At 48.8% G+C, this 25,680-nt stretch overlaps 2 protein-coding genes across 2 annotated transcripts in view; one reads left to right on the top strand and one right to left on the bottom strand.

Moving 5' to 3' along the window:
• Positions 1–5,341, top strand: part of HSPA12B (heat shock protein family A (Hsp70) member 12B) — a 53,610-nt gene extending 48,269 nt beyond the window's left edge. Inside the window, exon 13 of the mRNA XM_081876852.1 lies at positions 2,010–5,341. Within this exon, the coding sequence (XP_081732978.1) occupies positions 2,010–2,653 (644 nt within the window). The 3' untranslated portion in view covers positions 2,654–5,341. The remainder of the gene's footprint in view (positions 1–2,009) is intronic.
• A 391-nt stretch (positions 5,342–5,732) lies between these two features.
• ADISSP (adipose secreted signaling protein) overlaps positions 5,733–25,680 on the bottom strand; it is a 46,050-nt gene continuing 26,102 nt past the window's right edge. The window contains exons 4-6 of the mRNA XM_081877407.1: positions 13,963–14,085; positions 9,722–9,799; positions 5,733–8,432 (exon numbers count right to left, since the gene is read on the bottom strand). Of these exons, the coding sequence (XP_081733533.1) occupies positions 8,389–8,432; positions 9,722–9,799; positions 13,963–14,085 (245 nt within the window). The 3' untranslated portion in view covers positions 5,733–8,388. The remainder of the gene's footprint in view (positions 8,433–9,721; positions 9,800–13,962; positions 14,086–25,680) is intronic.

The following is a 25,680-nucleotide window of genomic DNA, read 5'->3' as shown; positions in this document are numbered from 1 at the left end:
CAAGGAGATAGGCAAGTATACAACTTTTAGAAGACACTCTTAGAAGGCAGTCTTGTATAGGGAAGGCGTTTTTTTAAATGTTTAATGCTTTATTATATTTTTATATAAGGGACGCGGGTGGTGCTGTGGGTTAAATCACAGAGCCTAGGACTTGCCGATCAGAAGGTTGGCGGTTCAAATCCCCACAATGGGGTGAGCTCCCGTTGCTCGGTCCCTGCTCCTGCCAAGCTAGCAGTTCGAAAGCACGGCAAAGTGCAAGTAGATAAATAGGTATCGCTCCAGCGGGAAGGTAAACGGCATTTCCATGTGCTGCTATGGTTTCGCCAGAAGCGGCTTAGTACTGGTGGCCACATGACCCGGAAGCTGTACGCCGGCTCCCTCGGCCAATAAAGCGAGATGAGCGCCACAACTCCAGAGTCGTCCACGACTGGACCTAATGGTCAGGGGTCCCTTTACCTTCTACCTTTATATTTTTATATTCAGTGGTACTCTCGAACTTAATCTGTTCCAGGGGTCCATTCGACTCCCGAAACCGTTCGAAAACCAAGATGTGGCTTCTGATTGGCTGCAGGAGCTTCCTGCACTCAAGCGGAAACCGCGTCAGACGTTCAGCTTCCGAAAAACGTCCACAAACTGGAACAATTACGTCTGAGTTTGCGGCGTTCGGGAGTCGATTTGTTCGGCAACTCAGCCTTTTGAGAACCAAGGTACCACTGTATGTTGGAAGCTGCCCAGTTGGATTGTTTCATACAAGTAATAAAATTATTATTCTCATGGAACAGGACGTTCCAATTTTCACCAGAGAAACATTGGAGGGTATACAGTTGGGGGCAGCAATGCTTCTGAATCCCAGTTGCTGGAAACTGCAGGAGCGGGGAGAGGTCTTGTGTTCAAATCCTGCTTGCTGGTTTCCCACAGACATCTGGCTGGCCACTGTGAGAAGAGGATGCTGGACCAGATAGGATGTTGCCCTGATCCTGCAGGGAACCTCGTAGGTTCTTTCTGCTGACAGTGAGCCTACCTGACAGGTGTGGAGGGTCAGAAAAGCCTCAGCTCTGTCCCGGAGCCTTGACAGAAGTACTGTTTTGGGGGGACAGGGGGCGGGCGGGTGTGGAGGACTCCCTGGTCCTGAATGGGGTAACTGTGCCCCCGAAGGACCAGGTGCGCAGCCTGGGAGTCATTTTGGACTCACAGCTGTCCATGGAGGTGCAGGTCAATTCTGTGTCCAGGGCTGCTGTCTACCAGCTCCATCTGGTACACAGGCTGTGGCCCTTCCTGCCCGCAGACAGTCTCGCCAGAGTGGTGCATGCTCTGGTTATCTCCTGCTTGGACTACTGCAATGCGCTCTACGTGGGGCTACCTTTGAAGGTGACCCGGAAACTGCAACTAATCCAGAATGCTGCAGCTAGACTGGTGACTGGGAGTGCCCACCGGGACCATATAACACCGGTCCTGAGAGACCTACATTGGCTCCCTGTACGTTTCCGAGCACAATTCAAAGTGTTGGTGATGACATTTAAAGCCCAAAATGGCCTTGGTCCTGTATACCTGAAGGAGCGTCTCCACCACCATCATTCAGCCCGGACACGGAGGTCCAGCGTCGAGGGCCTTCTGGTGGTTCCCTCACTGCATGAAGCCAAGTTACAGGGAACCAGGCAGAGTGGCGCCCGCCTTGTGTAATGCCCTCCCACCAGATGTCAAAGAGAACAACAACTACCAGACTTTTAGAAGACATCTGAAGGCAGCCCTGTTTAGGGAAGCTTTTAATGTTTAAAAGGTTATTGTATTTTAGTATTTTGTTGGAAGCCGCCCAGAGTGGCTGGGGAAACCCAGCCAGATGGGCGGGGTATAAATTATTATTATTATTATTATTATTATTATTATTATTATTATGATTATGATTATGATTATTATTGACAGTTACTGGCTCCAAATGGAACCTTGCCAAGTTTTTCCACCCTCCTTTTGCCCCTATCCACCTCCCTCCACTGTCCCCTCTCTCCCTTCAGGTGACCTCATGAAGAAGCCGGAAGTCAAAGATATCAAGTTCCTCTTCCTGGTGGGAGGTTTTGCCGAGTCCTCGATGCTGCAGTACGCGGTCCAGTCGGCCTTCAGCGCCGTCTGCCGGGTCATCATCCCGCAGGACGTGGGCCTGACCATCCTGAAAGGCGCGGTGCTCTTCGGCCTGGACCCCACCATCGTCCGCGTGAGGCGCTCCCCTCTAACCTACGGTGTGGGGGTGCTCAACAAGTTTGTGGAGGGCAAGCACCCCAGGGAGAAGCTGCTGGTCAAGGAAGGGAAGAACTGGTGCACCGACATCTTTGAGAAGTTTGTCTCCGTGGACCAGTCCGTGGCCCTGGGCGAGGTGGTGCAGAGGAGCTACTGCCCCGCGCGTGTGGGGCAGCGGAAGATCATCATCAACATCTACTGCTGTGGCACCGACGACGTGGTCTACATCACCGACCCCGGGGTCAGGAAATGCGGTACCATCAGCCTGGACCTGGATGAGTTGGAGGAGCCCAGCTCTCCAAAGAAGAACAGGAGGGAGATCCGAGCCAGCATGCAGTTTGGAGACACTGAGATCAAGGTGGCAGCCATGGACGTCCAGACGTCAAAGACCGTGAGAGCTTCCATCGATTTCCTTTCCAACTGATGCCCTGGACATTTGAGGCCTTGGAGGAGGAGGAGGAGGAGGAGGAAAGGGTTTGGCTAAGGTCCTCCTCCTCCTCCTCTCCTCTGTGGATTTTTCTGGTTGAGTCATGTCAGACTTGGGAAGAAATCCAGCACAGGTCAGGCTCCAGAAACACATCCTCTTTGCTTCAACTCGCCAAAGAAAGGCAAGCTGGAATACCAGGTGGACCCTTTCATCTTTCCCATCATTAGTCTTGGTCTTTGGTGGTGGCAACTGGATCACAGTCGTATATTATCTTCTCAGGACTCTAGAAGAGAGCAAAAGAGTGGGCAGCTTTGCAGGCCAGCGGTAAAAAAACTCCAAGGAGAGAAATTCCACAGAAGAGGTTGGTCCCATAACCTTCCCTTCCATTTTCCTTCAGGTTTTGGAGAGACAAATTTGCGTCCAATGATGGGCCTTGCAGATGGAATGGTCCAGGATGCAGCAGCAGCAGTCCTTCATTCAAGACCATAATTGAACTAGCTGGGGAGCTGGAAATTTCACCTAGCAGTGTCACCATGGGAAGATGAAATACAATACAGTGGTACCTCGGGTTAAGTACTTAATTCGTTCTGGAGGTCCTTTCTTAACCTGAAACTGTTCTTAACCTGAAGCACCACTTTAGCTAATGGGGCCTCCTGCTGCCGCCGCGCCGCCAGAGCCCGATTTCTGTTCTCATCCTGAAGCAAAGTTCTTAACCTGAAGCACTATTTCTGGGTTAGCGGAGTCTGTAACCTGAAGTGTATGTAACCCGAGGTACCACTGTATCCACATTCCATTCCATGCAACTCCCCCACTCCTAGAATTGCCATATTTCAAAAAGTAAAAACTAGGACATTCTGGAAAACCCCAGAGTTGTTAAGCTTCTTATTCTTTTTTACAAAAACACCAAAAAACACCACAATTTTTCAATTGTCTTGCCTAAGATCAAGGACAAAGCGATGCCTTCTGGAAACATGAAGTGTTTACAAAATAATATCCTTAAATATTGTTGGGTTCACACACACACACACACACACACACACACACAAATGAAGCATCTCAATGCACAAGGTGTTGGATAATTAAAGCAACTGCATGAGCAAAAAATGGAAAGATTCTGTGCTTTTGCATGGGGAACAGGACAGGCATTTAAGGCAACGGTGAATAACAATGCATGTCTGAAGTACAGAGGTACCTCGGGTTAAGTACTTAATTCGTTCCGGAGGTCCGTTCTTAACCTGAAACTGTTCTTAACCTGAAGCACCACTTTAGCTAATGGGGCCTCCCACTGCCGCCGCGCCGCCGGAGCACGATTTTTGTTCTCATCCTGAAGCAAAGTTCTTAACCTGAAGCACTATTTCTGGGTTAGCGGAATCTGTAACCTGAAGCATATGTAACCTGAAGCGTATGTAACCTGAGGTACCACTGTATGTATATTTCGACCTACCTTCCATTTTAGAGGAAGACTGGCATGGCTTTATCTGGGTCTCCCCAACCTCTGTCTTGGACTGCCAATCCCATCGGCAGCATCCAGTGGGTACCAGTGTGAACGGCAGGTGGAGCAGTTTCTCTACTTATCGTGCCTTAATCCAAATAAAAGCCCAGCTCAGCTTTCACCAGCCTGCCCAGAGCGGAAGGGCGAGATTCATTCAGCTGGGGGCAAGGGGAGAGGCTGGTCACTAGGGCAATATTTTGCCTGCTCCCCCAAACCCAAAGCTGTAGCCCAGCCGTCTTGAGCCCCTCAGAGCTATATTCACTTTTTAGAAGTCATTTCAGTGAGCGGCTCCTTGTTGGTCTTTTCCGTCTAGTTCTCTTGATGTAAGCAGAACTGGAGGGGGGTGGATATCACAGGTATATCTGGGTCATGGGTGGGCAAACTAAGACCCGGGGGCCGGATCCGGCCCAATCACCTTCTAAAACCGGCTTGTGGACGGTCCAGGAATCAGCGTGTTTTTACATGAGTAGAATATGCCCTTTTATTTAAAATGCATCTCTGGGTTATTTGTGGGGCATAGGAATTCGTTTGTATTCTTTTTCAAAATATAGTCCGGCCCCCCACAAGGTCTGAGGGACAGTGGACCGGCCCCCTGTTGAAATAGGTGGCTGACCCCTGATCTTGGTTTTGGATGTTGCTTCCTGGAAATGGGAGTTTTTTTCTAAGTGTCCAGCTTGTCTCTTCAGAGTCTGGGCTTTTAAACAACTGATGCTCAAGTCTTGAGAACTGCTTGTGTCTATTGCATCTTTGCAAAGGAAAAGGATGGGGAGGAAATCAGAATAAGTTGACTGCCTCCAGTGACACCCCACCCTCAACAGCTCAGAGTCCCTTTAACCGGCCTGCTCACTGCTCCACCAACCATCTTTGCCCTCCAACTAGCCAGGCAGGATTGCACCATTCTCTGGAAGATCTGGCTGAATAAACTGTCCACATCGCCACCCTGCCCCTTCCAAACTGTGATAAAAAGCTTTTCTGGCCTGTCCTTGGAGCCTCTGTTCTGCCTCCACTTCTTAATGCTTGTAATATGTCGCTTTGTAGGAACCCACCCAAAATTTTATTTTTCTATATTGTGTATAAACCCGCACTCTCACTCTCTCTTTCTCTCCCTCGGGAGAACGGGTGGACATTCATGAGTTTGTTGCGGCCAATGTGGCTTTATTAGAGAAAAATAAACGGAAGTGATTTTTGCTTTTCTCTTCTGTGAGATGAGTGTGTGGGGCCCAGATGTGAGTGGGCATGGAGGCTTCAGCTGTGATTCCCCTTGGGGGGTTTTCCTTCCAACTCTACAATTCCTTGTCAGGCAGGAGGAATGCTTGGCAGGCAGATCAGCTCTTGGCTTCCTGAATTGCAGACCTCGAAGACTGGAAGGGACCCGAGGGTCATCTAGTCCAACCCCCTGCAATGCAGGAACTGGAGTTAAAGGATCCCCTTTTTTCTGTGGAAAATGTTCTGCTTCACAGATTAATTAGTAACTGTGAATGTCAATTACAAATAAGTTACAGGTAGGTAGCCGTGTTGGTCTGCCATAGTCAAAACAAAATAAAAAAAATAAGTGTTAGACAAGCTGGCAATTTCATTTCCCCCCCTTTATATCACTATAATGCATTTCTGATTTCTCTAAGTGAGCCCGTTCAAATTTCCTGGAAAACCTACATCGCTGCCTGTGATCATTCTTCAGACACTGCCACCTCCTTCAAAAGATTCAAGGTTTAGGAAATAAACCTTATTGTGGGTTTTGTAATGTAAATTTTAGACAAATGGCTGCCTAGTAAGCTACCCCTCTGGATTCCAGTCTGCAGCACATTGTGAAAGGATCATTATCTCCTAGTAGAAGCTTTAAGTTTTGCATCAATATGACAAAAAATTCTAATATCAGCGATGAGAAGATGTATAATCTCTTGGACCTTTCCCAATTTTATTTGAACATATATTAAAAGGTTCCGTCACATTTTGAAAGATGCATTTCCCCCTGATCTCTGGCCGCCTCTGAGAGCTTCTCACACGCCCTTTGTTGCCCAACTGCATTGCAACAGCCCTGCTTTCCATGGGTCTAACTCTCCAGGAATTGTTGCCACCACCCTCCCACTTCCTCCTGCAGTCCTAGGAGAGAGAGAGCCTGGAATGCACTAAAGCAATTATTTTTAAAAGGGTTCTGGACTAGCGTCCCAGCACTCCTCCGCTCAACCTGTACCTTTACTCACCTGCCATGGAACAGCAGTAAAGGTGGATGTTTTAATTTGTCAGAAGCTGCCCAGAGTGGCAGGGGCAAGCTTGTCAGATGAGTGGCATATAAATAAATAAACAATTATTATTATTATTTAAAAAGGAACTGTAGTTAAAGGATCCCCAGCAGGTGAGCTAAAAGGATGCAGGCAGAGGATGGCTGGGGGAGACTTTCCATTACTGGGGAGCCTCCATTATCCAGAGGGAGTTTGGCTTGGGGGGCCAGCAATTTGCAGAAAAGCAATTTCACATATACAGGAGTGATTCTGGGGGCAGTGAAGTGACGCCAGTCAACTGAATTCTGCTGGATAGGTGGGGAATAACAACAGGTAAAATTGCTCTCTTGCTGCCTGACCCTGAACAAACTAGACCGGGGTCCCCCAAGTTTTGGAGGCCACGGCCATCTTGGTTCCGCACCCCCAGGGCCTCCACTGCGAAAAGCATGGTCCGAAATAGCAGTTTGCGCAACCCATGGAGGAAGATAATCGCGCACAGTAAACATCTGAAACCACAACCATTAATTGCAGCATTTACTCAAAGCCCAGTTGAAGCCAGTTTGCTTATTTCAGCAAACTTAGCTGTGCGTATAGTTTTAATTACTCTGCTAAGGATAAACTGTTTTGCACTGTTCGTTTGTTTGTTTCTATGTTTTGGCAATTCTTGGTTTTTATCTGTAAGCCGCCTTGAGCCCCATCAGGGAAGAAGGCAAGGTATAAATAAATTTCCAGTAGTAATAGATGACCCAGCGATACTGGCTTTTCAAGGTCTGCTAATCATGTCCCCTCACCTTATTTATTTAATGTGTGTGCTGCCCTTCATCTGTAGATCTCAGGATGGCTCGCAACATAAAAATAAAATATAAAACGCAAAATGCATGATTAAAACAAGGGGGAAACCACACACCCTCCCACCTGCAGGGGGCAGTGCCACCCAGTTTGGGGACCTAGACGAGGCTCCAGAAGAGACGCTGGACTGGGCTCCAGCCTGTAGGTGGCAGCAGAGCAACTCCTGGCCTCCCACCCACAAGATTCAGACTTTGCCAACGGGGCGCCCCCTTCAGGCGCTTTGCAGTACTGATGGGAGCACAGCCTGATGTGAGTTGTAGTCCACCTGGAAGGCCACAGGCTGGAGGTAGCCGGGTGCACAGGACAAAAGACCTCATTGCAAAAGAGAAAACTTAAAACCCCAACCTCATCCCCAGTCATTCCACACAGGACAGCAGAGGAGGTTTTTTTGTTCCAACTGAAGTTTATTGTTTTCCTTTAGAGATTTTTTTGCTTTTAAAAAACCCCCAAAACACACAAGTTTATTTGAATATATATATTTATGTATATATGTATATGTATATAGGCACATAAAAAACCCATTGGTTTCTTTCTTAACTATATCACATTCCTGGTCTTTGAACTATGAATCTTTTTTGAAAAAAGAAAAAAAAAGTGAGAGAGAAAAGAGAATGGTTAAGAAAACACATCTGGGAGAGGAAGCGCCGTGTTTAAAGACAAGGCTCCAACAAGTGAACAGAACATCTGCAGCTCTCCAGATGTCGATGGGCTTCAGCTCCCAGCAGCCTGAGACGGCGTGGCCCAATAGTTAGGGACAATGGGAGTTGAGCAACACTGGAGGGGTGCCCACCTCAGACAGATGAAACAGGTGTCAGCCATGAAGAATGGATGAGCCTTGGGTCTCATCCTGCGCCCTCACCTCCCTGCTGCTCCAGAGAGGGCAGTGGTCTAGTTATGGGGTTGCCGAGGCAGGAGCACATCAGACTGCCTCCCTCCTACCGCCGGAGCAGATTTTTAAATTTCAAAATCAGGAGGTTCTGCTGCAGGAAGTGGAAAACTTAAAATTTAAAAGAGAAAGGAGAAGAAAGTAAAAAATCTAGCACATCAGTCTGTGGCAGTCTAGCTCCCTGAAGAGCTACTTTTCCAGTTGCAGGGGACTGCTTTGGGGTTGGGGGGCGAAATCCAAAAGTCAAAGCTCTTCAACCTGGCCTCTTAAGCCACGCCGCCTCATCCTAATGACCGTAGGTAGATCGTGTCGGGAGCGGAGGTTCCGAATCTTGAACATGAAAAAGACGTTAAAAAGCAAACAAACTGCAGCAGGAAGGAAGAGAGAACAAAACACACGTTTTCTGTGACGCGGGGGTTTCAAGACACCGTATGGCTTGCAAGAAAAAGAGATTCGCTCGGGGCATCTCTGGAAAGGCAACGGAGGGTTCAAGCCTTGGGAAGGAACAAACCTTCCCAGGCTACAGCAAAGAAGAAACAGGAGTTTTTTGGGGGGTGGAGAGACACACTCTTGCAGGGCAACCGGGCAACTTTTTCCTCCTTTGGGGGCTGCCCCACCTTTACCGTAATAATGGGCTGCCTTGTTTGGCTCTGGCCAGAGGCTGATCTGCGTGGGGGAACCTTCCCAGGAAAGTATCGCCTTGAAGGCTTGTTTGCCCTGAGGTTGGGGAAGGGGGAGGCGAAAGAAAATAAGAGCACCCAGCCCAAAGGCAGGGGGGCTGTGTAAAATTGGTCCCCAGCAACTGATGCAGCCCTAAGTCAGCGCCTCGCCAAGCCGGCACTCTCCAGATGTTTTGGACTAGAATTCCCATCAGCCAGGAGTTGCGGTCCGAAAACATCAGGAAGGCGCCGTCTTGGCAAAGGCTCTCTAACTAATCCTGACCTATCTACAGCAAGGCAGGGAAACCTTAAGTTATCCGAACGCCTGAAGGAACACAGGTTTCTCTCCCTTCGAGCAGCCAGCCGAAACAGCTGTTTGGGAGCAGCCAGTTGCTGGCTGTTTAGAGATGGCTGCTGATGCGCTCGGCCGCTGCGCAACCCTTGGGAAACTGAGGCTCGCGAAAGGGCGGCCATGGGAAGCGCTTTTGCAGGCAGCGAGACGATGCTAAAACCTGGAGGAAAATCAACACACATACAACTGGTCTCTGGGGGTCCCCCGCGCATGTGCACCCGCTTGCAAAAATTGGGGTGCGCACGGTCTTTTCGACAAAAAGCCACACATCCACAGACGCAGTTTGAAGGCCGGAGAGACGGCTCTCGCCTTAAGCCACAGAACTGCCTTTTCGAAACCGGCGGGAGGGTGGATGGGTGGGATAAAGCGCAGCACCCCCAAAAACCCACAAGACAAGCGCCATGGGGGCGGGCACAAAACAAGCACGATCTGCGTCAGGCAGCCAGCGAACGGTTGGGGTGGGCATTCTCGTTTCAAGCTCTTTATAACCGGAAAATATTTATACATAGAAAAGCCTTCGAAGGACGAGCGGGGTTCGAAGAAGAGGAGGAGGAGGAAGAGGAGGCGGTGGGTTGGGGGGCAGGCCTAGTCGAAGCCGTGCCACTCACTCTGCTCCGAGTCGTACTCCACCTCAGCTCCGATACACTTCACCCCTTCCAGCAGCATGGGGGTCCCGTGGTGGCGGTCTGCAAGGCAAAGCAGAGAGGCGGTGTTGGAGAAAGAAAGAAACACTGCTCAGGGGAGCTAAGGGGAGACCGGACCTACCTCCTAATTCTGGCCTGTTATGCAAGGCAGCGGCAGCCAGAAAGCAGAGAGGAAACTGTTGAGGCGACTCACGCAAGCGAGCCAAGCCGCACAGGGAAGGGTTTAGGGAAGCTTTTAATGTTTGATGTATTGTGGTATTTTAATATTGTGTTGGAAGCCGCCCAGAGTGGCTGGGGAAGCCCAGCCAGATGGGCGGGGTATAAATAATAAATTATCATCATCATCATCATCATCATCATCATCATTATAAAGGGTCTGCAAAAATCGTCGGTAGGCAGAACTACCTATCATGCCTTTTGTAAAAGAAAAGTTATTTTGGGTAGCTGGGAAATAACTTCATGCCCCTACCTCGAGGGGGCAGTTATAGCCATCATGAAACCCATTCTAGCAATTCCCTTTTATTATTTCATCTCCTTTCCTGTGCTTATTAAAAACAGCGCCAGTCATTTCGCCCTCTGCAATCTTTGCTTTGATCTCCTGCAGTCAAGGGATGGAGAGCAGCGTTCGGGGTCCTTATCGCTGACGCCCCCCCCTCCAGCAAACACTCATTAACCTGAGAGATAAATATTCCAACACACAGCAAGCGAGTTTAATTTCCTGAGCAGCAGAGGCTCTGCGCCAGAGGAGGATATTAATTTGGGGATATATGGGCTCAGATGCCGAAAGTTGGCATGTCCCAGGGGCACCCGGCCGGTGTGTGGGTGCAGTTAAACAGGAGATTTATGTGTTGAAATGGGGGAGGGCAGGAGGCCAGGGCTGATCCACCAACGCTTGCCGAGAGAGGATGCCTAAGGATCCCATGCAACGTCACAGCAGAATAGAATAGAATAAAATAAAATTTATTATTTATACCCCGCCCATCTGGCTGGGTTTCCCCAGCCACTCTGGGCGGCTTCCAACAAAGTATTAAAATACAGTGGTCTGTTAAACATTAAAAGCTTCCCTGAACTGGGCTGCCTTCAGATGTCTTCTAAAAGTCTGGTAGTTGTTGTTCTCTTTGACATCTGGTGGGAGGGCGTTCCACAGGGCGAGCGCCACCACCGAGAAGGCCCTCTGCCTGGTTCCCTGTAGCTTGGCTTCTTGCAGGGAGGGAACCACCAGAAGGCCCTCGGCGCTGGACCTCAGTGTCCGGGCAGAATGATGGAGGTGGAGACGCTCCTTCAGGTATACTGGGCTGAGGTCGTTTAGGGCTTTCAAGGTCAGCACCAACACTTTGAATTGTGCTCAGAAACGTACTGGGAGCCAGTGTAGGTCTTTCAGGACTGGTGTTATGTGGTCCTGGCAGCCGCTCCCAGTCCCCAGTCTAGCTGCCGCATTCTGGATTAGTTGTAGTTTCTGGGGCACCTTCAAAGGTAGCCCCACGGAGAGCGCATGGCAGTAGTCCAAGCAGATAGCAGGACTCTCTGTGCACAGCCGAAGAGCTGAATTTTTGCACCACAAAATTGCTGCGACTTTGCACCACAAAAAAAGTCACAGAATCACAGAGCTGCAGAGCTGCAAGGGACCCAAAGGGTCATCCAGCCCAACCCCCTGCAATGCGGGATTCACAGCTGAAGGGTCCCAGAAAAGTTGGTCATCCAGGGATGTGCAAAGCTCAGGATGGATTGTGGGAAAGGGGACACTTAACCAGGAACATAAGAAGAGCTGGTTGCTGGATCAGGCCAATGGCCCACTTAGTCCAGCAACCTCTTCTCATAATGGCCAACCAGATGGGAAACCCACAAGCAGGATTCGAACACAAGGGCAATTCTCCCCTTCTGCGGTTTCCAGCAACTGGGATTCAGAAGCACTGTGAAAGGAGCAAGCTCAATCACACCAGGCCATTTGGAGCTGATTCTTTATTAGCAAAAGAAGGATCTGCACAGGAGAGTCAGGCCTAATGAGCACAGCCCCTCATCTCCAGCAGGTCTTGCCCCCATGAGACTAAAAGTCCCTGACTCTCCACAGTTGTGTAAGTCCCCTTCTCTCCAGGGTTTTCCCCAGGCAATCGGAGACTGTGCCTACCTGTAGGCTAAACCTTTCCTCTGCCCTTTTCATGCCTCTTCTGGTCCTGGGAGATGGGAGCTTATCTCAGCAGGAGGGGGAGACACCCAGGAGTCTTCCTCAGCCAGACTCCTCTCTGCCTCCTGGTCCCCCTCCTCTCCCGCTTCATCTTCTGCCTCTGATTCTGAACTGCTCTCTCTCTCTCTCTCTCTCTCTCTCTTTTTTTTTTTTTTTTTTTGAAACAAAAGTTTATTTATCTTTTTCTTTTCCTTTTTTAAAAAATGATATTTTATTAGATTTTAACAAGAAAAAAGCCACAGAACGGCAACCCAAAAAAACACAAGAGAAATACAAAAGCCAAAAATTTAACACAGAAAAAGAAAAAGAAAAAATAAAAATCTCTCTTTTCAGTTTCTTACCATTCATTTACTTATTTTCCTGACTTCCTCTCACCTCCCTTTTTGTATTCCATTTAAAAGTTGGTTCAGCAAATTCATATCCTCTTAATTTACCCTTAACTGTTTATCCTCATATGTAATAACTTCAGATTTTCATCTAATATCAGTCCATTCTTACAAGTTCTTATTTTACCTTATAACTAGAACCACTTCATTTCATTTCAACATCATTAACCTTTGAAAATTTTACAATTCAATTTACCATTAATTTCTATAACCTTATCATACCTTCGAAACATTAAAATTTCAAAATTTAAACCATATTTAAACTTAACTCCTTCAAACCTTTTTGCTAAAGCCAATTACTTCCTTTCTAGCACATTTTAGTATTTCATTAGTATTACACTAATTAAAAAAAAAAAAAAGATTTATAAAAAAGAAATTCTCATTCTGATTTTATCCAATGTCCCTTCTTCCTGGTTTCGGATGATGTCAGTCCTTACACCATTGTGTCCTATCCATCAATCGGGTGTTCTAATATCTGAGGCTCTCAAGTCCCTTCTATGCCCCCTCTGCGGGTTCTCTTGTTCCTGATTCTGAACTGCTCTCTGCCACCAACTCTCCCCGCTCACAGAGCCCTGTTACCTCTTCATCTTCCGCCACTCCCCTCTTCCCAGTCTTCTCCCTCTGACCACTCATCGTCGTCCCATCACCGCTCCCCTGGCTCTGAGCCTTCTCCCCCTGGGGGTGCCCTTGGGGGTTCCCTAGCTGGTGTCCCCCCCCACTCCCCCAACCAGTCCATGACACATTACTGCCTCCAGAGCACAGCCATTCTGACCGCCAGCGATGAACAGCCCTCTCCTCCTGGAATTTGCTCCGCCTCCTTTCAAAGTTGGCAGCCACCTCCTGAGGCAGGGAGTTCCACAGTTTAACTATGTGCTGCTTGAAGGAGTAGTAGTAAGTAATAGTAATTTATTATTTGTACCCCGCCCATCTGGCTGGGTTTCCCCAGCCACTCTGGGCGGCCTCCAACAAAGATTAAAAATACATTAAAATGTCACACATTAAAAACTTCACTGCCTTCAGGTGTCTTCTAAATGTCATATAGTTGTTTTTCTCTTTGACATCTGGTGGGAGGGCGTTCCACAGGGCAGGTGCCACTACCGAGAAGGCCCTCTGCTTGGTTCCCTGTAACCTCACTTCTCGCAGCAAGGGAACCACCAGAAGGCCCTCGGAGCTGGACCTCAGTGTCCGGGCAGAACAATGGGGGTGGAGACGCTCCTTCAGGTTTACAGGGCCGAGGCCGTTTGGGGCTTTAACGCTCAGCACCAACACTTTGAATTGTGCTCGGAAACGTCCTGGGAGCCAATGTAGGTCTTTCTCTTTCATGGAAAATCATAGAATCCTAGAATCATAGAGTTGGAAGAGACCACAAGGGCCATTGAGTCCAACCCCCTGCCAAGCAGGAAACACCATCAGAGCACTCCTGACATATGGTTGTCAAGCCTCTGCTTAAAGCCCTCCAAAGAAGGAGACTCCACCACACTCCTTGGCGGCAAATTCCACTGTCAAACAGCTCTTACTGTCAGGAAGTTCTTCCTAATGTTTAGGTGGGAAAGTGGTGGGAGTCTTCAGGTCCTCCGACGGCTTCCCCAGCTCCCCCCCCCCAAAAAAATGTAGGCTTGAGGAAGACGGACACTTACCCATCACCCTGGCTTGCACAACCACCTTGATGGAGACTTTGTCATTGGCCTGGCTGTGCAGTACCATCTCCTCCCGGAGGACCCCTTCTTTGTGGGCGGTGTACTCGCATTTGATGTTGTAACCTGAGGGGTTGGGGGAGACAAGAGAGGCAAGCGTCATCATATAAACCCCCCGCGAGGATCACAGAAACAGCAGACAAAGAGGCAGAGGGAAGCATTTCCTTGACACGGCAGGTCATTAACCCGGGGAACTCCCTGCCACTGTTACGCAGAAGCTCAGCTCAGCTGCAACTCTGCACATGCCCTGGGACTAGGCGACAGCTTTGGTTTTGCTTCAGGCAAAAAATTGCAGCGGTACTGTGACGTCAGAAAGGAAGCACACAGGTATACAACCCGGGTGCAACTGGCATATATAGTTAAAGGATTGAGTCTTAAGTGTTGGTATTGTGGTCAAGAGTTAGGGGTATATGCACATATGTGGTGGGAGTGTATGTGTGTAAAGGAATATTGGAAAAAGATTATAAAGGTTATTTCTGATGTATTTCAGGTTAAGATAGAAGTGAATAGAGAAATGCTTAGCTCAGGAATACTGGGGAATAGTAAAATAGAAAGGAAAAAGCCATTCTCTGTTAATAATTCATTCTCGAATTGCCCCCCCTTAAAAACCAAATTGCTCCCCCCCATAGGGCATGTGCCCTACTTGAGAACCACGTATTTATATTGTACCCCTTTCCTCCAAGGAGCTCATGTTGTCATGCATAATTATAATAATGATGCTGGTGAAGATAACACCAATAATTTTATTACAGTCGTACCTCGGAAGTCGAACGGAATCCGTTCCGGAAGTCCGTTCGACTTCCAAAATGTTCAGAAACCAAAGCACGGTTTATGATTGGTTGCAGGAAGCTCCTGCAGCCAATCGGAAGCCCCGTCAGACGTTCGGCTTCCAAAAATTGTTCGCAAACTTGAAATGTCACTTCCGGGTTGCAACGTTCGAGAGCCAAAACGTTTGAGAACTAAGCTGTTCGAAAACTAAGGTACGTCTGTATTTGTACCCCACCCATCTGGCTGGGCTGCCCCAGCCGCTCTGGGCAGCTTCCAACATAATAATAATAATAATAATAATAATAATAATAATAATAATAATAATAATTTATTATTTATACCCTGCCCATCTGGCTGGGCTTCCCCAGCCACTCTGGGCAGCTTCCAACAAAATACTGAAATACAGTAATGCATCAAACATTAAAAGCTTACCTACACATATATGAAAACACAATAAAACATTAAACAATGGTTTAAACACGGCTTTCCCCCCCCCCCATTTAATCCACACAACAACCCTGGGAGGTAGGTTAGGCTCAGAGAGGCAGGGACCGGCCAGAGCTCACACCCAGCAAGCTTCATGGGAGGATTCGAACTGAAGTCTCTTCCCAGGTCTTCGTCCGGCACTCTTAACTGATGCTACAGCGCTCTGGTCAAAGCGGCAGATCCAGGCCGACCCCCCCAAATTACAGACCCCACTTCTTTAGAGAGAGAAAGGGGGGGGCGCCTCTTCTAGCTGATACAGGTGCAAAGCCAGGTGCCTTTCCTAAAAAGCCATCAAACACTTTTAATAAAATATGCTTCCTAATTCAAGCACTCGGCCCACATAGGCGGGGAGGGGGGCACAATTGGGAATGAAGCCCCCCCCCCAAAAAAAATCTCCAGCAATTGGGGGGGGGGGAATCTCTCTCTCTCTCTCTCTCTCTCTCTCACACACACACACACCAAGCTTTTCAGCAGAGCAAAACCTTTTTTATTTTTTTGCCACCGCTAATAATTTCGCTTGACTCAGAGGAAGATAAACACAGTCATTCATCTGGGGAGGAGCATAATAATTTGGTGCATTCAAGGGGTGGGGGGAAGGCTTCCAACGATCAGGAAAAATGCCTAATTTCCGCACCTGAACAATGACGGGACTTGCTGGGCGTGGGAACAGCGCTTTGAAATTTTTCACAAATGACTCGCCTCCTACGTGTTAAATCTGCAAAGCTGGAGGGGTGTACTTAAAACTATAAGCCATTAAAGAACACATTAATTTGGGGAGCGAGGTAATGGGGTTTGCCTAAATATAGAGGCCGGCTTTCAATAGGGAACTGAGGTTTGGAATATAGAGGTCTTTGGTAGAGGGAAGGATCTCACTATAATGGTTATTACACCTTATACGATGTGGGTTTTTTAATAAACCAAACCTAGCTTTTCCTTCTGGCATGTTAAAAAGTCCAGGGAATTTTTGATATTTGGATTAATTGCCTTTGGGCAGCTACCAGCTATTCAATTTACCTCTACGCTCAAGGACAGCAGTTCCTTCAAGCCTTCTACTCTCCTCCTGTGCGCTAAGGTATAAGACCCCCCCTGCCAGGGGAACTTAAATAGTAATGGGGGTCCTGCAGCCGCCAACCCACACCAGCCCTTTGTGGCTTAGGGGGCCCTCGTATTTACGGGACCGCCTCTCCTGGTATGCCCCCCAGAGGACAACCATAGTTTAGAGGTCCCGGGCCCTAGGGAAGTCCTCCACCAGGGCCAGGGCCTTTTCGGTGATGGCTCCGACCTGGTGGAATGCTCTGTCCCATGAGACTAGGGCCCTGCAGGATTTAACCTCCTTCTGTCTGGCCTGTAAGACAGAGCTATTCCGCCTGGCCTTTAATTAGAATTCAGCCTGATCTTTTATTTCCCTTCTCTTCCCTCCCCCTCCCCTTTTATGGAAATTACCCGCTCTGAGACCCCACAGCTAATTCTCCCCTGGGCTCCTCGCTGGCCCAAGTAGGATCAATTCAGTCAGCTAGCCCTGGGGATTATCTAATTGATTTTTGAATTTTATTGTTATTCATGTTTTTATACCGTATTTTATGCTGCTTTTATAATTAAGTGTTTTAAATTTGTTGTTAGCCACCCTGTTAGCCAGTTTTTGAACTGGGAAGGGCAGGGTATAAATAAATAAATAATAATAATAATAATAATAATAATAATAATAATAATAATAATAATAATCTTCCAGGCCAGGGATCCTGGATGATGGGAATGCATGGAATTGTAGAGATGAAACAGACCCTGGAGATTCATCTAGTCTAACCCCCTGCAATGCAGGAATCTCAGCTCAAGCATCCAAGCATCCATGACAGATGGCCATCCTTTTAGGATATTGATGTTCCCTTCCGCCTTAAGAGGAACAGATATGTGGAGTTGTTGTATGTCACATGTCTGTTTACTTCCAGCACAGTTTGCTGGGAACTTCCGTTGTATATTGCTTTTGCTATGCTGCTGTTTTGCTTGGACACAAAGGGAAGCAGACATGTTTTTCCTTTGTCCCGCTGCTGAATAAATGCTCCAAATATGCTTACACATGTCTCTGTCCACTACTTCTGCTGCAAAGAGTTCTTATCTCTGCTGGATTGTGGTGCTCAATCTCTAAAGGTTTCTGAGGCTTCAGTCGCAGTTTTGATGCTGTTCCGAGAACCGGAGTTTTGCCGGTGGGCTGGAGTCAGCTGGGGGCCTGCCAATTGCCCCCGTCTCCCGGCAGCATCCCAACACATCTAACCTCTGCTTAAAGACCTCCAAGGAAGGAGAGTCCACCACCTTCCAAGGGAGTCCGTTCCCTGTCAAGCAGCTCTTACTGTCAGAAGGTTCTTCCTGATGTTGAGTTGCAAACATGGGAAAAAAATACACAACTGAAACATAAGGAAATTAAAAATAAAAACACACAACCAAACTCAACACTTTCCATATCCATCACAGCTAAAATAAAGACAGCACACAAACTCTCCTTGCTTGAAGGTTTTTAAGCAGAGGTTGGGTGGCCGTCTGTCACAGACGCGTTAGCTGAGATTCCTGCATTGTGCGGGGTTGGACTCGATGACTCTGGTGGTCCCTTCCAGCTCAATGATTCTATGAAACAAAACACCCCAGCCCACAAGTCTGCCCTTTATCATCTCGGTTGCCCTTCTCTGCACAGCTTGTCAATGTCAGGAGCGTCCTACTCTCGTGTAGGACCCTGGCAGAGACACATGCCCAAGCTGGCATGTTCTCTCCCTCCTGGTCGATTGTTCGGGAGCGTCAAAAGCTTTCTTCTGCCCAAACATCACAGCGACTGATACCAAGAAGCATCAGCACATTTACGGATCCTGCAGTGTATTCGCAGTTTGCGTAACAAACTCAATAGCACAGCATTTTGGCTAATACAGTCATACCTCAGGTTACAGGTTGCACGTTTTCGGGTTACGGACGCGCCAAAACCCGGAAGTACCGGAACGGGTTGTTTCCGGATTTCGGTGCTCACGCATGCACAGAAACACTAAATTGCGCTTTGCGCATGTACAGAGGCACTGAATCGTGACCCGCGCGTGCGCAGATGTGGTGCTGCGGCTTGCAAACGTGCCTCCCGCACGGATCCCGTTCACAACCCAAGTGTCCACTGTACTGACTTAACAGTCAATATCCTCCTTAAACAGTGGAGCCCAGAACTGGACATGGTACCGCAGAATAGAGTCAGAATACAGAGAGGAACTACTGTTTCCTTTGATCTGGACACTAGACTTCTGCAGACGCAGCCTTTATTCGCAGCAGACTTTTTCTGCTGCATCATACTACTGACTGTCGCAAGCCGTAATTACAGCAACATGCCCACCGTTAGGTCGGCTGGGGTGCCTGCGGAGGAGAATGTACGTATCGCAAGGACATTTACGGGGTGCCCCATCGGTGCATCTCAGCCCCTTGCTTGGCAGGCCAGAAGGACCCTCCCCAGCCTTGGAGGAGCTGGCTGCCAGCTTGAAGCTGTTGCCACCAGGAGGGGTGCCCAACTGCAGCCTTGCGCCATCTCCAAAATGGGGGGTGGGGTGGAGAAAGGCGTTGCCGCCTGCTGCAAGCCAGCCTTCTGAAAAGGGCAGCGCATCGCCGAGCAAAGTATTCCTGGCACGTCCGGAACACTCTGCAAGAAGATCAATGCCTTGACTCAAATGCCAGAGGGCTGCCTCTCTGTGCCAATCAGATGTAGCCCTGTGCGGCAGGTGAAATGTACGGCGCACCCTTAATCCATCTCAGAAGGGGTAGAAATGCATGCGCTTTGTTTTCCTGCTGCAAGAAGCCACAGGGCGGGGGGGAGGCAGCCAAGGAAAACTGCAAAGAGATAAAAGGAGCAGCAATGTTTGAATCAATGCATGGTAGAGGTGGAATGGGCCAGAGGGGGCATCTATTCTAGTCCCACCCCCCAGCAGTTTGAGCTTAGGAGTCGGAGGGGGCTCTTCCTTGCTCCCCCTTTCAGAAAAAAGAGACACACTGCCCAGGCTTCCCCCCCCCCCAACCAGGACGTTGCCTCTGTGACTTCACCCCTGGAGGCACACTCCATTGTCTCTCGAGGCAGGCAGATGCCAGCTTCTTTACGCTGCATACAGCTAAACCGTGGAACTAGCTGCCACAGGAGGCATTGATGGGCACTGACTTTGTAGTTGTTTAGTCGTTTAGTCATGTCCGACTCTTCGTGACCCCCTGGACCAGAGCACGCCAGGCCCTCCTGTCTTCCACCGCCTCCCGCAGTTTGGTCAAACTCATGCTGGTAGCTCCGAGAACACTGTCCCACCATCTCGTCCTCTGCCGTCCCCTTCTCCTTGTGCCCTCCATCTTTCCCAACATCAGGGTCTTTTCCAGGGAGTCTTCTCTTCTCCTGAGGTGGCCAAAGTACAGTCATACCTCGGTTGAATGTGCTTCAGGTTGAGCGTTTGCAAGTTACGCTCCGCAGCAACCCGGAAGTAACGGAGCGTGTTACTTCCAGGTTTCGCCGCTCGCACATGCGCAGACGCTCAAAATGACGTAGCGTGTATACGTGGAAGCAGCAAAACGCGACCCACACACGCAGTCGCGTCTTACGTTCTATTCAGGGTGTGAACGGGGCTCCAGAACAGAGCCCATTCGCATCCCGAGGTACCACTGTATTGGAGCCTCAGCTTCAGGATCTGTCCTTCCAGTGAGCACTCAGGGCTGATTTCCTTAAGAATGGAGAGGTTTGATCTTCTTGCAGTCCATGGGACTCTCAAGAGTCTCCGACTTGGATGGTTTTAAAAGTGGCTTAGACACATTCTTGGAAGGGACGGCTAGTCATGGCTCCTAGCCATGCTTTGCCCTCCACAGTCCAAGGCAGCAATGCTTCTGAAACCAAAGGAGGAGACAGCGCTCTGGGTTCGAGTCCTGCTTGCGAGTTTCCCACCGGGGCAAGCGCTCAGCCACGGTGAGAACAGGATGCTGGACTACACGGCCCACTGGCCTGATCCAGGAGACCCCTCTTATGTTCTTCAAATGCCTGGAGGGCACCAGATTGGCGAAGGCTTCTCTGAGCACACCTCTGGCAGCAACTCTTTCAGGGAATGAGAAGCCTGGGAGGGGCGGCTGTGTTTAGCGGCTGTGAGCTGCTGGGTGTATCTCAACATGCCGCCAAATTTCCTGTCATCACAATCCTCTTCCATGTAGCGTATCATTAGTCACCCTCCGAGGCTAAATATAAAAACAAACTCAGGAGTTCCTGGACTGGATCCACCAGACAGACTCATTGCATAGAAGCCAGAAGGCTTCACGATCTTGAATCCTTCTACCCCGTTTGAGTCACGACTGAAGAGAAACCTCCACAAATGGAAGCTTCTCCTGTTTTGTCAACGAATGCTTTCTCCCAGAGCCAGACGGCCACTCTTTTTTTCTAGGGGGTAATTGGGAAATAAGCAAAGCGGGATTCGGCATATAGGTTAGGGCTGCGATCCAATCAGGATTTTCGGGACATAGCTGGCATCCGGGCGGAATTTTCGGAAGTTAATTAAAATATCGGGGGGGGAGAGAAACTGGGAGTATGGCAGCTCATCTCGAAAGTGTTGATTTTTGGGGTGAATTTCTGAAAAGCAGCTTAAAAAAAAAAACAACCCTAGACCCCCAAACCCAACAACTTTTGTGTCCGGATTTTCGCTTCTTGAAATATGGCAACACTAATATACATTGATCTAATCTTTTATCATGTTACACTTTCATGGGGTCCCTTGCAGACATTGCTGCTTGCTTCCTGTATAGGGAAGGGGTTTTTAAAAAGAAAATGTTTAATGCTTTATAACGTTTTTATATGTTTTGGAAACCGCCCAGAGTGGATGGGGCAACCCAGTTAGATGGGCGGGTTATAAATGATAAAATTATTATTATTCTTTCTAAAAAGAAGACCCCAGAAGGGAACCAGCATCCGATATCTGCCCTTTCCACTCATATACTCAATATGACTTGGCTGGAGAAGTGTATTGCAATGTTGAGAGATGCAAAAGTTTCGAAGGAGGGTCACACCTTACATCTTGTTTTGTGAAGAGCCGATTATGTAAGGCCCCCCTTTCCACGCAAATCGAATCAAATTCCTCACCCCTTCGTGAGTTACACAGAATAATACTAACTTTATTATCTATACCTTTGCCCATCTGACTGAGTTTCCTCAGCCACTCTGGGCGGCTTCCAGTACATATTTTAAAAGATGCACTGAATCAGAAGGCAGGTGGGTTCTGCTTTGCCACACTGGGACTGCGTGTGTTTTTGCGCGTGAAAACAAGGCAAGGCCCCAACAGCTGAATCATTCATTCGGTTTGTTTCAAGGTGGAGGCAAAGACTGAAAAAACGAAGGCACCAAGAACAGAAAATAGAGGTGATCACAACCAGAGGCTGGAAGAAGACATTGAAGACAAGAAAACATTGAGTCTATACTGGCTGGGGCTGATGGGAGTTGTAGTTCAACAACATCAGGAGGGTACCGGGATGGCAAGGGCAGCTTTACACCCTTAGGTAAAGTTAAAGGGACCCCTGACCATTAGGTCGAGTCGCGGACGACTCTGGGGTTGTGGAGCTCATCTTGCTTTATTGGCCGAGGGAGCCGGCGTACAGCTTCCGGGTCATGTGGCCAGCATGAAGAAACCGCTTCTGGCACAACCAGAGCAACGCACGGAAACACCGTTTACCTTCCCGCCGGAGTGGTACCTATTTATCTACTTGTACTTTGACATGCTTTCGAACTGCTAGGTTGGCAGGAGCAGGGACCAAGCAATGGCAGCTCATCCCATCATGGGGATTCGAACCGCCGACCTGATCGGCAAGTCCTAGGCTCTGTAGTTTAACCCACAGCGCCACTCGCGTCCCCCTTTACACCCTTAAAGGACGATGTATAGCAGGTATCTATCTACCAGCAGATCACTGGACGTCTGCGGTAGATCACTGGCTCCCCCAAAGAAGCTCCACAACTTTGGCTCCCCTAAAAAAACAACTTTTTTTACCTCAACAACTTTTCCCTGCACCCCTAAAAAATGGGGCTTTCCTTCCTAACAAAAACTCAACAACTTTGACCTGAACTCCCAAAAAGGAGGTATATCACTGCCAGTTTTTAGCTCTGTGAGTATAACAGTATCTTGGGAGTTAGCTACCCTGAAGTATGGTATTGCCTTCCCAAATCTGACTGTGCCCCCTCCTCCCTAGATCCAAACAGTCAACCATTGGCCTCGAAAACAAATCGCTTCCACCCTCCAGAAAAGGCCACCTGAGCATCTCTTGATGGCTCTTCCAGGTGCAGACAGGAATACAAAGAACTACTCAACAACACAATCCCCTTGGCCTTGTCTGGCACAAAGCACCAGGTACCCCTAGCTGAGCAAAATGCACAATAAAGCATGAAAACGTAATTTGAGGCTTCGACAAGGACTAGAACCCCCAGGCGCCTTTTATCTGATTTGGCCATCTTTTGTGACTCACACAGCGGAACCGCCATTTTTGAGGCAGCCCTCGTCACAAGGCCTGGCAGGTCCAGAACAAGACCTGATAATCTGACAGCGCGGGCAGCCTAGTTGTTTTAACCCGTGTGCACTCATCCTGCACTCCTCTTTTATGGATTTGCTTTTAACCTTTTGCTTTTTGTCTGTTGCTCTAATTGTTCTCTCCGTTTTATGCCCTTTATAAAACAAAGCAGAAAGCTTTACAGTAAAAAGATAGCAAGCGACACAACCCCCTTGCTCAAAGCATCAGGTGCCCCCAACTGGGCAAAATGTGCAATTTGCATAACGGCAAAGCCGGCCCCATATATTTTGGCAAGAGAAAATGGAAGGGGAGAGCGAGCGAGAGAGAGAAAATTAGCCGAGTGACTGATTACTCCACAGAGATCTGGCAATTCCAGAGGGGCTGGAAGAGCACATCTTGGGCACTTCTGGGATCACAACACATCCAACCTGCCACGGATGATGCAGCCAAAGCCACAGCAAAGATTGCAGAAATGATCTAATTATCCAATTCTGTGCAGAGAGCGGACCTGCACCCTGTTTCAGCCGCTGCAACAGCAGGGAGAGATGCGAGCCGAGCCGTTTTGCCAGCAGCTGCAGAGAGTAAACATGCAAACCGATGACTCATCTTGTCACATTAAAACTTGCGCACCCAAGTGGCCTTCCTTTCACGGCGCACGGCAGGATCCCTTGATAATTAGAAGCATCTCAAGGAAATTGGGGTTGGAAAGAGACAGTTTTGCAGAGCACAAATCGCTAGATGGCTCTGCGCTGCCTCCACAGTTCAAGGCAGGAATGATTCTGAATCCCAATTGCTGGAGATTTCTTCCAGTTTCTTCCCATTCCAGTGGGAAGAAGGGAGAGTTGCTATTGTGCTCGGATCCCTCTTGCGGGTTTCCTACAGTTGGTCACTCTGAGAATGGGATGCTGGACTAGATGGGGCCAATGGCCTCATCCAGTAGCCTCTTCTTATGTTCTTATAAAAGGATGTCACATAGAGGAGGGAGAAAGGTTGTTTTCTGCTGCTCCAGAGAAGCGGACACGGAGCAATGGTTCCAAACTACAAGAAAGAAGATTCCACCTAAACATTAGGAGGAACCTCCTGACAGTAAGAGCTGTTTGACAGTGGAATTTGCTTCCAAGGAGTGTGGTGGAGTCTCCTTCTTTGGAGGTCTTTAAGCAGAGGCTTGACAACCATATGTCAGGAGTGCTCTGATGGTGTTTCCTGCTTGGCAGCGGGTTGGACTCGATGGCCCTTGGGGTCTCTTCCAACTCTATGATTCTATGATTCTATGGTTCTTAGACCCAAAAGAGTAGTCTTTCCCAACCAGATGTTTGCGGCTGCTGCTCTAAGCTGTGCTGGCTGGGGGCGATGGGAGCTATAGCCCCAAACATCTGGAAGGCAGCAGGATGCTACAAAGGAACTTAATAATAATAATAATCATAATCATAATAATAGTAGTCATACAATTTTATTTATATCCCGCCCTCCCCAGCCGAAGCCGGGCTCAGAGCGGCTAACAACAATAAAAGTAACACAGTATTCTAAAATCAATTCATTCTAAAATCAATTCAAAATCAAATTAATGGCAACAATTGGGCTAGAGTTCTGTGAGGATTACCAAAAGAGGGGGTCAGGCTGTGCCTTGGCCAAAGGCCTGGTGGAACACCTCTGTCTTGCAGGCCCTGAGGAAAGATGTCAAGTCCTGCAGGGCCCTAGTCTCTTGTGACAGAGCGTTCCACCAGATCGGGGCCATGGCCGAAAAAGCCCTGATTCTGGTCGAGGCCAACCTAACCTCTCTGTGACCCGGGACCTCTGAGATGTTTTTGTTTGAAGACCATAAGGTCCTCCGTGGGGCATACCAGGAAAGGCGGTCCCGTAGGTACAAGGGTCCTAGGCCGTATAGGGCTTTGAAGGTTAAAACCAGCACCTTAAACCTGATCCTGTACTCCACCGGGAGCCAGTGCAGCTGGTATAGCACCTGGTGAATGTGATCTCACAGCAAGGACCCCGTAAGGAGTCTCGCCTCGACATTCTGCACCCGCTGGAGTTTCTGGGTCAGACTCAAGGGCAGCCCCAGGTAGAGCGAGTTACAACAATCAAGCCTGGAGGTGACCGTCGCGTGGATCACAGTGGCGAGGTCAGGGCGAGAGAGGTGTGCCTTCATCAGCCAAATCCGGTTCAAGGGACGTCCCGGGTTCCTTATGTTGCTGACTTAGTTAAATGCACAGCCTGTCCCATCCTGAAGACAAAGGGAGGGCACCAGTACAGACTCATAGAGATGGATCATAGGATTGTAGAGCTGGAAGGGACCCCAAGGGTCATCTAGACCAAACCCCTGCAATGCAAGAATCACTGTGAAGGAATCTCTGACAGGTGGCCACAAGACAGCGAAGTGGGTTCAAATGGCACCGGATGTGGCCTTGCTGGGTTGTGTCTCGTTGATGGCTTCCATCTCTCAAGGGAGTGCACTTCGGGGGAGCTGTCTCATGAGACCAGGGCCCTGCAGGATCTGATTTCTTTCTGCAGGGCCTGTAAGACAGAAAAGCCAGGGAAGTCCCCAAATAGGGGTCCCATCACAGAAGGAGAAAGGAAAAAGAGGGGAAGGGGGTCAACTTGATTCCAAGCCAAAGGCCAGGCGGAACAACTCTGTCTTACAGGCCCTGCGGATATAAATCAGATCCTGCAGGGCCCTGGTCTCATGAGACAGAGCGTTCCACCAGGCTGGGGCCAGTGTTGAAAAGGTTCTGGCTCTGCCTGAGGCTAATCTAACTTCCTTAGGGCCTGGGACCTCTAGGGTATTGCTATTTATGGACCTTAAGGTCCTCCGTGGGGCATACTGGGAGAGGTGGTCCCATAGGTATGAGGGTCCTAGGCCGTAAAAGGCTTTAAAGGTCAAAACCAGCACCT

Source organism: Podarcis erhardii (assembly GCF_964252035.2).
Source record: "Podarcis erhardii genome assembly, chromosome: 9".
Classification (NCBI taxonomy): Eukaryota; Metazoa; Chordata; class Lepidosauria; order Squamata; family Lacertidae; genus Podarcis; species Podarcis erhardii.
The sequence above is the reverse complement of the archived record's forward strand: the minus strand, read 5'-3'. Positions and strand labels throughout refer to the sequence as shown.